Source organism: Sinocyclocheilus rhinocerous, unplaced genomic scaffold, assembly GCF_001515625.1.
Source record: "Sinocyclocheilus rhinocerous isolate Xijiao unplaced genomic scaffold, SAMN03320098_v1.1 scaffold615, whole genome shotgun sequence".
NCBI lineage: Eukaryota > Metazoa > Chordata > Actinopteri > Cypriniformes > Cyprinidae > Sinocyclocheilus > Sinocyclocheilus rhinocerous.
In genome coordinates, this window is record NW_015631049.1 from 1,558,082 (window position 1) to 1,571,449 (window position 13,368).

The 13,368-nt window shown below is 36.3% G+C and overlaps 1 protein-coding gene across 2 annotated transcripts in view; it reads right to left on the bottom strand.

The window, feature by feature from the left end:
- Window positions 1–13,368, bottom strand: part of coro1ca (coronin, actin binding protein, 1Ca) — a 55,567-nt gene that overhangs the window by 3,280 nt on the left and 38,919 nt on the right. For both annotated transcript variants that reach the window (XM_016553892.1, XM_016553893.1), the window contains 8 exons: window positions 7,608–7,730; window positions 4,834–4,963; window positions 4,432–4,613; window positions 4,090–4,209; window positions 3,773–3,877; window positions 2,584–2,729; window positions 1,869–1,926; window positions 872–1,114 (listed from right to left, as the gene is read on the bottom strand). In XM_016553892.1, coding sequence (XP_016409378.1) covers window positions 872–1,114; window positions 1,869–1,926; window positions 2,584–2,729; window positions 3,773–3,877; window positions 4,090–4,209; window positions 4,432–4,613; window positions 4,834–4,963; window positions 7,608–7,730 — 1,107 coding nt within the window. The remainder of the gene's footprint in view (window positions 1–871; window positions 1,115–1,868; window positions 1,927–2,583; window positions 2,730–3,772; window positions 3,878–4,089; window positions 4,210–4,431; window positions 4,614–4,833; window positions 4,964–7,607; window positions 7,731–13,368) is intronic.

Here is a 13,368-nt window from a genome sequence, read left to right on the forward strand (position 1 = left end):
AAATGATTTTTGGAGACCAGAATTGGAAAACTTGGGGTGTGTGTGTGTTACATATATAAATATACATACACATTTATTATTAAAAATATATCATAAAATATCACTTATAACAAATCAACAGCCCATATGCTAGTGTTATATTAGTATTATATATTTACTATTATAGTATATATTAATATTTTTAATACGTTTTTTTATATGTATTTTCAAGTTGTCATTTTAGTTTTAGTAATTCTGGTTGTTTTTTTAATATTTCTATTTAGCTCTCATTTATTTTTATTTCAGTTTTAATTTGAATACTCAGCTTATTTTTTTTTAATTAGTTGCCAAGGCAACATGTCCATTTTTTTCCCTTTTCCCTTTACCTATTTCAAAATTAATGAAAATCTTTTTTTAATAGTGCAATAATGCAACACTGCATATGCAAATAATTAAGACGCAAACTATAGCATAATCTTTAGGTGTGATAAATAGTAGCTAACATAGGCGTGTCCGAAGGGCAGTGTGATTGCAGCCCTGAGCGGGGAGAGCTGGGTAAAGAGGGCGGGACACACATGTGCTGTTGCTGTCATGTGGTTAAGCAGGCATGTGGTTGGGGGTTGGGTCTGCTGTAGAACATCCTTAAAACTATAAAAACACTATATATGAGCCAAAAAGAGAAGCTGGCCTTGAACAATACAATCATTTAGCTGCATGTAGGTCACACTGAACCACGGTGCAATTTACAAGTAAAGAAATTGTGTTTATATATTTTTCAGGGAACTTAGAGAATGGAGATTTGGGATGAAAAAGTGCATAGGAAAGCAAAATGTAATGCTGTAAGATGATAATCCAGACAGCAAAAATAGATAAGTAAACAAGTCCCACTCACAATAGATGGTGTGGAGGTGGCAGTCTTGATGGCAGGGGTGGTATTCTCTGTATTCTTGCTTAGCTTGTTGTCTAGGATGTTCTTCTTTACCACTTTGAGATCACGGTTCTTGCCTGGGATGTATCCATGTTTCAGGGATATCAGGATAGGGTCTCCATTCTTCCCTTCAAACCATTCCTCGGCCTCCAGGGGGGCCTCCGGACCCGCAGTGTCAGGGTAAAGGTCATCCTGGAACAAGTCCGACTGATGGAAGGAAGAGTGTTATAAGTTGTTAAGATATGCAGTAGATGAATCATGCAAATAATTCAATCAATCATGCAAAAGATGCAGAGTTCAGTTACTTGGTGTTAAAGCTGTTTTCTCAATTTATGTCCGTTGATCATTCTTTTGTGGCTAGTGAAAATGTTGTCCACATATTTTTATATATTTTTTGGAAACAATATTTATATTTTTCAACAAATACACTACCATTCAAAATCTTGTTGTCAGTAAGGTTTTAGAAAATGTTTTAATGTGGCTAGTGAAAATTTTGGCAGCACTGACCCTTAACTATCTTACACTGGTTCTGGGTCAGAGGGTTATTCTTATTATTGAACCCTTATAGGGGACACAAACATAAATAAAGAAGGTGAAGTGAACAAGTTTTTCTATTTTGGACACTGACTCCTCCAGCATTGTTGCCTAGGTGCCGTGGTAAACAGTTAACGGCAGTACTCACGGTCGTACAAGTTGGTTTGAACATACTGCAGTTTAAAGCCAAATAATAAAATGTGATGAAAGACCTGTAGTGGAGGAGTAGTATAAAATTAATCAAACCCAGTGTGAAAACCACCTGAATGAGTTTCAAAACAGGGTCTGGTAAACTAATAGAACAGCTTTTTGACAATACCAGAAAACAGAAGCCAAAGCAGGAAGTTGTGGCTCAGAATATACAGTCCAGGCTGCAGGGCTGCTGTACTCTTAAAAACAAAATAGCAAAACAACTCAAAAGGCTCACTTTTCTTGGCACGGTCATGATGATAGGTTCACACTTTCTCTCATGCAGTTTGTAAAACCTGAGAACGCACACAAGCACACAAGTCTATTAGAACATTTCACGAGGGCAGCAGACGTTAGTGCAGGACTCATTTGGGAAGTCAAAACATAACAGGGTGTGAGACGGGGAAAATACCAACATACAAAAATAACACACCAAGCAATTATGCATGAGCCTTAGATGCCCATAAAATGGAACCTCTATTCATGCATCAGTCCTCGTTAGGAATATAAATCTTATTCTGAAGGATCCAGTAGCCCTTTGTTAACCAGGTCTAGTGCTGCCCTCTTTTGGGTGGACTGGGACTCTATTCCCTGCATGCACTGGTGTAGACATATAGCACTACAAACTATATATTAAAAATCTCAGCAGTTTATGAAAAACTAGCAAAACCTAGACTAAATTAACTACATTAAATATAAACAATCAAAAAAGGATGGGGGAAAAAACTTGCAAAGAAACATCCGGGTCATATTTCACCATTTATTTATTTAATTTAAATCAGTATATAAGTAAAACACATACAATGTGGAAATATTACATGGTCTTAAAAATAGGATAAAATAAAAATAAACCATTTATTTTTGGGGTGAAATATGACCTGGTCATATTCCTGACATGTTTCATGAGATTCTACCACGTACTACCATCAGCTAAATAATTATTGTTGCTATACCTTGCGATCTCACACTTGTTGACGTCCAGTCCTCTCTTGGGCATGTATCCCATGCCCCTCTGAGGCTCCTTAGTGGTAAAGGTGCTGAGGTAATGGACAAAAGGAGCTTCATCTGTGATCTCAAAGTAACGGATGCTGCTGTCACCCTATTAGAGACAAAACATCAGTCAAACACTAAAACCCTAATGTTACTACCATCGAACCATTTGCAATAAATAAACAGAATGCAACATAATAAATACTAAATATCCAGGTGTACACTACCGTTCAAAAGTTTGAGGTCAGTAAGATATTTTAATAAGCTCACCTTGCATTTATTTGACCAAAAATGCTGTAAAAACAGTAACATTGTAAAATACTGTTACAATTTCATTTTTTTCTATTTTAAAGCGGTGGTTCACTGGTTTTTTTCTAGGCTTGATTGTGTTTATGGGGTGCAGTCTAACATGTATTAATGCTTTGTTTTTAAAACAAACGCATTATTTTTCACATAATTTACCTTTATTCCACACCGCTCTTTGTCCCTTCTCTGAGAAACGCGCTGATCAATTTCCTGCTTTTATGAAGCCCCTCCCTCAGAAATAGGCGATGGGCTCTGATTGGTTAGCTAGCCCAGTGTGTTGTGATTGGCTAAACCGCCTCTAGTGCGCGTCTAATCGTCCCGCCCCTCAGCGGCATGTGCTCCGGTTGTATTGTAAACAACGGCGTCGTTAATATCGCTTATCAGTTTGAGCCCTTTAAAAGACAACATCTCCGTTTACATTGAACTTTCAGCTTCGTAACTTTGCAGATATTGTTTATGCTCAAACAGCAACATTACACACTAACTAACGTTAAAAAAGTGAAATCGCAATCAACCACCCCTTTAATATATTTTAAAATGCAATTTATTCCTGTGATGGCAAAGCTGAATTTTTTGCATCATTACTCCAGTCTTCAGTGTCACATGATCTTTCAGAATTCATTCTAATATGCTGATTTGGTGCTCAAGAAACATTCCTTATTAATATCAATGTTGAAAACAACTGTACTGCTTAATTTTTTAGTGTCCTTTTTTTTTTTTTTTTAAATAGAAATTCCAAAATAATTGCATTTATTTAAAACAGAAATGTTATATTATAAATGTCTCTACTGTCACTTTTGACAGCTACCCCAGACTTTTAAACGGTAATGTATGTGCTGCGTTTACCTTCCCACACAGGTAGACCACATTAGTATCGGGATCATAGAAGGGCAGGAGGACTCCATTACTGGTGTCCATCTCATGGACAGAAACTGGCTCCTCCATATTGTCCTGACAGACAGACAGAGCAAATATATGGTCTAAATATATTGAAAAGGACAATTATATGACACTTCCATCAGAAACTGCAACTAAAAGTTATTTTCTTAATCTGGAAAACATAAGAAAGATCAAAGTTAGGCAAGCCTAAAGTGTATCTGTTTGCATTTATTTATGAGCAGGTGTTAGGATGAAATTTGTCTACGGTTTCCATGGCAACTTACCGGATCCCAGAGGGCGAGTTGTCTCTCGCTCATGCGGCTAAAACCAGTGGTGAACACTTTGCCGTCAGACAGGAAAATAGCTCTTATGGGCCTGGCACCCTCATGGGCCTTGTCCTTCTCCTGTCAGCGAGGCACACCATAATACATCACAATACTGCTCACATTCACTCAAAACTGAGCAGCCGAATGCTTTTCACACATCAACATACAGCACTTCAACTGACAGAGAAAAGCCAGAGAAACATGTCAATCCATGTAATTCAGAAACTATTATATTCGGAGTTAACAAATAAAATCTATAAACACTACGTGTCCATTTGCTTCAGAAAAGCAAGCACTCACCGCAACGATCTCCTCCTTGCGCGGGTCGATCACACGGACCTTCTTGTCCTTGCATGCGGTGCAGATGAGACTGCCGTTGCGGTTCCAGCAGACGCTGAAGATGATGTCAGGGTGCATATCCTCAAGGGTGATTATGGCTTCCCCCGTCCCCACATTCCAGATGATAATCACATTATCACAGCCTGCAGAAAAACCCAAAAGAAAATGGGGAAATAATCACGTTTGAATGTTAAAGAAGCTATTTATTAGACAGCAGCTTGAGCTGCTTTTTCCATTGAAGCTATTTTGACAGATACTGATAAAGGCAACTGGATGAGTGTCAAAACATTAAAAACACAAACACGTCTGTTATGGTTTCTATCAAATTTCCTTCTCCCTGACGGATCAGGTGAGGCTTCTCACCTGCGCTGAGCAGGATGTTGCGGGCGGTGGGATGCCAGGTAACGATTCCCACTCTCTTAGAATGACCCTCCAGCACCACCACTGGCTCTGGCATGGAGGTCACCAATCCATTCTCTGGGATCTGCCACACCTGAAAACAACAAAAAAAAAATTCATATTCAAATATTCAATTCATCTAAAATATTACTGAAGTGCAAGTATACATGGAAATGAAGTATATCGTTAAACAAGCCTAAAACCATTACAACATCACTTTCGGCAAATTAAATAATGCTGAAATAAAAATACATAAATATTAAATGAAAAAATTAGACGTAAAAAAATTGAAAAACTGAAAATTAGAAATGTTGCCTTGGCAACTAACTGAAATAAAGTTTAAGTTGAAGTACTATATTACTAAAAACTAAAACAAATGAAAATAAAGCTAAACAGAATTATTAAAAAAATTATAAATGACATAACTAACTTACTAAAATAAAAAATAAATGCCAATTAAAAATATTAATAAATACCAAATAGCATATAAATAACACTGAATCAAACATAGTTGCTAAAATGAATCATATTGTGAACCAAATATTTTATTAAACAAATCACCTTGTTTTACTTCTATAATTAATAATTAATTTGCCAGGAGGTCGCAAATATCAGATGAAAAACTGAAAGAATTTTTTTTTTAATATTGGCAATTAACTGGAAAAAAAGTTAAACAAAACTGAAATGGAAATAGAAATAGAAATAGACAAATTAAAAAAAACTAATAAAATGACAAAAGCACATAACTAAATTACTAAAATTTTAAATAAAAATATCAAAATGCTAATTCAAAATATAAAAAATACCACCTGTATATAAATAACTGTAATTTAAACAACTATGTTAAATTCAGTGTTGTTTTAACTACATTATGATGAAATCGGATTAAACTATTTTGTTTCACTTTACATTGATTTATTAATTTTAAAGTTACATTCATTTTCACTCGTTTCATTAATTTTCCTGAAGGTGGCAGCAGAGGGCAAATAATGGAGTCCAGCAGAGTTTTGATTTTAAACGATTAAAAGTACAGATGTTCTTTCAAATTTTTATGGCAGAAATAGTAATAGTAGTATGCGATTTTTTAAGTCAGCCTCTCTCCTTATCTTCCATTCTTCTCAGCTACACATCGATTATTCTCAGCATTTATTACATACATGTATTACATACAACAGCTCTCAGAAACACTTGATTCTGATTGGATAATCACAACATTTTAAGACTAAATATTTCTATATAATAGACTGTGTAATAGACTGGATGAGTGTACATTATTCCCTCACATAGCCACTGCTAAACCTGTTTAATGTCATTATCATCATCATCCCCTAAACACATCATAGGTAACTAATGAAATTGCCCTCCAGCATGTCTATACTTCAATGTAATTCAGATTTCATGAATCTAAGAATGTAGGGCAAAAAACAAACAAACAAACAAAAACACATAGGAATCATCAACTTTTCAGGACTCTGTATTCCCCAAGAGAGGACAAGAGACAGTGTCCTGTTAAACTCAACACTCATTACACGTATACAAGCACTAGAGTTGCTGTTTTTTCTGCACACTGGCCAAACAAGGGCTAGTAGCATGATAAATAGACCCAGAGCCAGCCAGACTGACCTCAGAACTATAAAATAGTAACTGCTGATTCAATGACTTCAGGCTGGGCTTAAACTAATCTAAAACAGTCCAGAAGAGCAAGCCTTCAGTTATGCTGTGATCCGATCTACAGCCGTTCACATGAGTCATGGGGCAGACTTTGCCAGCCACACATGGACTCAATGGCTGGGTGGAGATGTGATGCCGGCTATTCAAGGAAACTTTATCTACAAATGGTCATATCCACCCATAAAAAAACAAGCTTTAGAATAACTGCAGGGGTTTAGCAAGGGTTGTACTACATAAAATAAAAATAAACAGCACAATGCCATCTTGTGAAGTTCTGTACAGAATCAAAACTTGCTGCTATTCAACAGTTAAGTCAGTGTCAAATTAAGTGTAGAAGAAATGCTTATGATTAGGGGTTCAAAAACGCATTAAGGTGTATAATTCTGACAATTAACACATCACATTGCATTGATTACAGAATAAAAAAAAAAAAAAAGTGAGGTGACGTGGCCAAATGTAATAGTTAGTTATAATTTATATACATTTATATCATTTATACATGTACAACCAAGTTTGGGATCATTTTTTAAAGAAATTAACACTTTCTAACATTAAATTGATTAAAAGTAACAAAAGATTTCGATTTCAAATAAATGCTGTTCTTTTTAACTTTCTAGTCAAAGAAACCAAAAAAATGTTTTCCACAAAAATATTACGCAGCGCAACTTTTTTCAACATTATTAATAATAAATGTTTCTTGAGCACCAAATTAGCATATTAGAATAATTTCTGAAGAACATGTGATACTGAAAACGGGAGTAATGACTGCTGAAAATTCAGCTTTGGCATCACAGCATCTGCCAAAACACTGAAAACAATTATATCATTAAAAACAAAACATTCTCATTTTCCACTAGATATTTTCATCTTTTTGGCACGCTCTGCAGCAACTGACTACTAAAGATCTGGGTATACTTCACTTTCTGCATTCCGTTCCGTCTCGCGCACAACCGAGTCCACACAGCTTTCAAAGAATACTCGACCGCGACACACACACAGTATCACCTACTTGTCTCAACATTCACCTCGTGCCATGATGACAGCAAATGTAAGGAAGAGTGACGTACCATCACGGTGCAGTCTTCAGATCCACTAGCGATGACCTGGTCATTGTGAGGACACCAATCAATGTCCAGAACAGGGCCAGTGTGGCCACATACTGTAGGGTAGGCCTTATCGATACGGCCCGTCTGCAGAGAGAAAACACAAAGACAAAGACAAATATTAGATTATGAAAGCATTCGGCTCTTTGGGTAAATGAACTGAGCTCTGACAATGCCAGCTCTACTTAACACCAAAACAAACACTAGCGGCCTGGCCTGCGCTCATGAAATGAGGGGGGAGAGAAAGCCATTCTTTTCCAAATTGTCAAACAATAGCTCATCCGGTCATTCAAACCAACAGCAGAAACATTTACACACGGCAGCGGATTCATAATAAAAACAGATTGCTGGGCTTTTGTTCTCGCAGCTCTGCATCTGAATACAGACACAGAAATACACGTGCAACGGGCCCTTGACCCTTTCACTCAGAGTGAAAGGTCACAAGGAGGTTTGGGCGTAAAGAAAGTGTGAAAAAGCTAAAACGAGACTATTTTGCCACAATTAAAAAAAATATATCTATCTATGATAATTATAAACCACGACAGTTAAATATTAAATGCAAAGATAAACACTAAACAATATATTAATTCTATTTTATTATACATTTAACTAATATTGGGAATAGAACTATAAATGTAATTGCACATCTTATTTGGTAAATATTTGATTCCTTCCATCAGTTCTTTAAACTGGACAGTTAAATGAATCAGTTCAGAGATTTTTTGCATCACAAGTCAAAAATGTTTTATTTATATTTTTAAAAAGTAGGTAAATAACATTGGTGCATATACATAAAAGCAACACTGTGGATAACAAGCCTTATTTATTAATTAATTTAAAAAATATATATTTTTTACTGTATTTTACTTTTATACTATATTTCAATTTCCAAATATTACTAAGATTTTGTATTTAAAGAGATGTAGACTAGTCCAAAGGCAGCCAGATTTCACCATCACATCCAATGTGACTGTTTGCACGGATGTTTGTATATGAAAAACAACAGAAGATTTCCCTCCTCTCCCTTGTACACAGCAAACAAAGAAGCCAAATAAAGGCATGGCTGCGGTCCCATGCCCAGTCAGCTGACTTCCTGATGACATCAGTGCCCTCTGCTCTCCGGGTCACAACCTTTGATCTCTTGCGAGACCACAATCTCTGCACAGGGCTGTGTGATCATGTGTCGAGAGACGACCACACCCACACTTTTGGCCACGCTGCTGCTTTGCCTATGGTGCGATGACATCACAGCAGAAAGCCCAGCCCAGTAAAGCACAACACCCTGGGCTATTCTCAGGCCCGGCCTGTACAAAAAGACACAACCCACCTGTGTGGAAAACCACTCTGTGTACACATTCCTTCTCAAGTCTGGGCATGGTTATAACACAGTCTTACGAAAGAGAAACTATACCTTTCACAGTTATTTGCTAGCTAACCACCCCGTTTCTTTTGAAGTGCGTGTGGTAGTTTCAAATGAGAAGAACGAAAAAGGCACCAAAACAGCATTTCGCAAGAAAAGATCAAAGGTAACTGGAGAGAAAGGACGACAGAGGAATACGTAAGATGATGTTCTTGAAACAGAGAAAATAATCCAAGAATCACACACAGAGGCCTATTATCAGGAACACCGATTACCAATCACTTCATGAACAGCTAAACAAACATACAGACAGACTGGCTCTCACACACTGATACAGCGCCGCTGCTTGCCAATAAAAACAGAATTCACTTAAAGTTCCTAATTTAAAATCCAGCTGTGGGCAGCAGTCTGTCAACCATCACATGCACCAAAAAACAACAAACCAAGATACGTGTTTGCATGAGACTAGTGTGAGAGAATCACTGATGTTGTCTGTGCTAGGAAGTTATGGCGATGCGATGCTGGTAAACACGATACGTGCAGAAAGGAGTGTGACCTGTAAAGCACTGTTGGAAAAAGTCACGGAAACAGAAGGTCATACATCTAGAAAAGTACCGACACATTTCAACAGTTTTACAGAAGGATTCATGTGCTATAAAAAAAAATGTTTTGCCTAACATTTCTGCTTTTTACATTTCTTACTGTAAATGCAATAAAAACATAAAAAACAAATGTAAAAATATAAAATTAATTAATAAATAAATAAATGTACAAATAAAATAAACACTGATGGAATGGAGTCAATCGTTGGGCAGCAGTTGTTTAACCATCACATGCTGCAAAACAAAACATACCAAGAACGCTGGCTATCCCATGATCTTTTGCACTTCTTTTTTGGCTCGTTTAGTCAGACATGTGGAAGGAAGCGATGGCAGAAAAGACGGGGGAGGTGATATAAGGGCACTAGTTCTCTCTCGAGAACCTTCCTGTAAATCAAAGCCTCTAAAGGAAGATCAGGATGATGCACACATTAGCCGTTATATTATTGGCATTTGGATTTATGGATCACGGACATCGGAGCAGAAGGTCATCAGTGATCATCTGCTTATGGATTCTAGATCGGCTTGCTTTATTATTTATTAACACATTAAGAGACAGTATATAAAACTTGTCTATGTGCTTATATATGCAGGCTTGTGATCACAAGGATGAGCAACTTGTAAAAAAACAGAAATGCAGCTATAGAGTGATTACATGATTCTAGATCTTTTGAAAGCCTAGTAAAGATCCTTTATAGAACAATATTTGTCGGCAAGATGTCTATATGATGTGTGCATTTTCACAGACATTGTTAGAGTGCCTGCTCATAAGAAATACAAACAAGTTACAGCAGTTACAGGCAGATGTTTTTTTTATTTTATTTTTTTTGTCTTTGCAATGTTTTGATTGGCCGATTTTATGGTGAAAAAAGTCTGAGATTAATCCAGCATGCATTATGCTAAACTTATATCATGAATATTTTTGTTAAATTCATTATAGCTTACTAAAACCGGAGCCATCCAAAACCGCCGTTGCAGTGCAGTTAGTCTAACCTGTTGCGTAGCAACAGTAGCAGCATTACTGCAGATCCCTCACCTCAAGTAACACAGATCTGCCTTAACCCATACATTCAATAAACCATATTTAAAACAAGCTTCCTCACCTCAACAAAACCAAGTCAGAGAGAGAGAGAGAGAGAGAGAGAGAGAGAAAGAGAGAGAGAGACAGAGTTACCAGTGAAGAGAGACACGGAAAGGAGGAAATGAAAGAGACAGAAAGACGGGACACACTGTGGAGGTGGCCAACAGAAAGTATTACAGAGGCAGAACCTCTTTCTGCAGAAGCTGAAGCATGTCTGTCTTATCTAGTCAGCATGGAAATTTCTATTTCCATTTCCTCTGCGAGCCCATGAGGACCCAGAGGCAGCAGACTACAGCTGACCTGACTGAAGCACCCCAGCAGCTGTCCAACCAGACGTCATGTCATTTTACATGAGCCACACATACAGCCAATCAGGACTGAGAGGGCAGAGCCAACTGTGTGTCAGAATGAGAGCTGCTCAGGGCCAGCAGGTGTATGCAGTTGACTAATACATATGACCTAAATGGAGGAGGGTAGAATAGAGTAAAGAAATGAAGTAGAAAGATCACCAGATTATCTGAGATCCTGTGGTTTAACACTCAAACACTTAAAAAAAAAATACATTAAATTATTTTAAACACAAAAATGCAATTTATTATGGATGAACAACCTAAAAAATAGTAAAGTACAAATATGCAAGTTTATATATAATTATTATTATGATATCTAATTTACTATATTATAAATAAATAAAAAAAGAATTAATTAAATCACAAAGTGACTGACTTTTGCCATCTTGATTTATAGACACATTATAAAATAAAACAGTTGTTTCATGTCAAATTCTGTAAAGGATAGAAGAAATGCATTATAAAAATAAAAAAAATAATAATAAAAAAAAAATTCTGGATGAACAACCTAAAAACAAAATAGAGTATAATTATATAAATTATATAATAACAATAAACATTTATTTAATTATATGATATTTGTAATGTCATAAATATTATAAATTTTTATAAATAATAACAAAAGAAATCTCCAAATGATCACAGTGGACTTGACACATCAACCAAAAAAATTCCCTTCACACTGCCCCTTTTTCTTCTATGCTCCTATCAAAGAATCTATTGGGTGCAAGCACTGTGCTTCAGCCTATGGAAAGGAAAGAGGAAATGGGTCTGGAAGGCTGACAGGCGGGGAGCTGAGGATGACCATATAAGGTCAAATCTGCAGTCAGCAGCCGCCAGGGCTCAGTCAGTGCAGCAGGAACAGTAGGGGGCTCCTGGAATACAGACTGGGAATCAGAATGACACATCCATGGCCACACACACACACACACACACACGTTAAGTTACATCTGTCCATGTGGCAGCACAGGATATATGGAGGTAGACTTTGAGGTAAAGAGACTGAACGCTCACTTCCTTCCTGTGTGCCCCTTTTTCCTGTTTCTCATCTGTGGTGTTCTGGTTCTCCTGCTTTCCCGCTTTTCCGTGAAGTGACAGCAGGAATCAAATGGGACTGCGCAAGAGCCCAGTTCAGTGGCTGATATCCCAACAAATATGTCCAACATATGGTTGGATCAATACTAAATATTTTAGCTTCAATATGATACTAAATCAATACATAAAGCAGCAAATGAAGCCTCGGGTGACTGATGATATGAAACTAGGGCTGTAGTATGGATTTAATTTCATTAATATTAATTATTTGTAACCCGTTTACTTTCAACTTTTCAGCAACAACTTTTTCCTTAATTTTTCTTGCATATGCAACAAAGATGTTTTTTCCCCACTGTTTCCCCACGGTCCCCTTATTGTTTATCCAAAAATATTTCATACATGATAACTTTGTTCTGATGATTAAATTCTGTGCAAATGTCATGCAAAAAGTGCTAATCTTTTTTTTTTTTAATAGCTAAGTTGAACTCATATCAAAATTGATGAACTTCACACTGATACTTAGGGCTGCACAATAATGGTTACACGGTTAAATCACAATTATTTTGCTAAAAAATGAAATCACAATTATTAATCACGGCTTACTGTCATTTAAAAAAACAATCAATTTCATCATAATTATTGCACTTTCACATAAGCACAAATCAACTTGCATGGTTTGTGAGAAAGTGAAAGATAACAGATAGGTTGTATTACACTATTATTTGAGCAATTATGCTTAATAAATTGTGAGAAGTAGAAATCATGATCACTATTAAAATATGATTTATCGTGCAGCCCTATCTGAACTGAACCAACATTAAACTGACTTGAGGTGAATAAAGACTTTCTTTATTAAGTTTCCATAACTGATAAATCTGTTATTTTCCTGTTTATCTCCATAAAGCTGCTTTGACACAATCTGTATTGAATAAAGCACTATAGTAATAAAGGTGACTTGACTTTTTGTGAAACATCACATTAATTGCACATCACATTGGATTAATATACTGCATTGTTTAAAAGTTTGGGGTTGCTAAGATCTTTTATTAAGAGACGTCTCTAAGGCTCACCAAGGCTGCATTTAATTGACCAAAAATCACCAAAAACATTAATATTTAATATTATGAAATATTATTAAAAAAAAAAATTCTATTTTAATATATTTGAAAATGTAATTTATTCCTGTGATGGCAAAGCTGAATTTTCAAGAGCCATTACTTAAGTCTTCAGTAGGGATGCTCCGATCAGGATTTTTGTAGCCGATACTGAGTACCGATTTCTTGTCATGGTGATCGGCCGA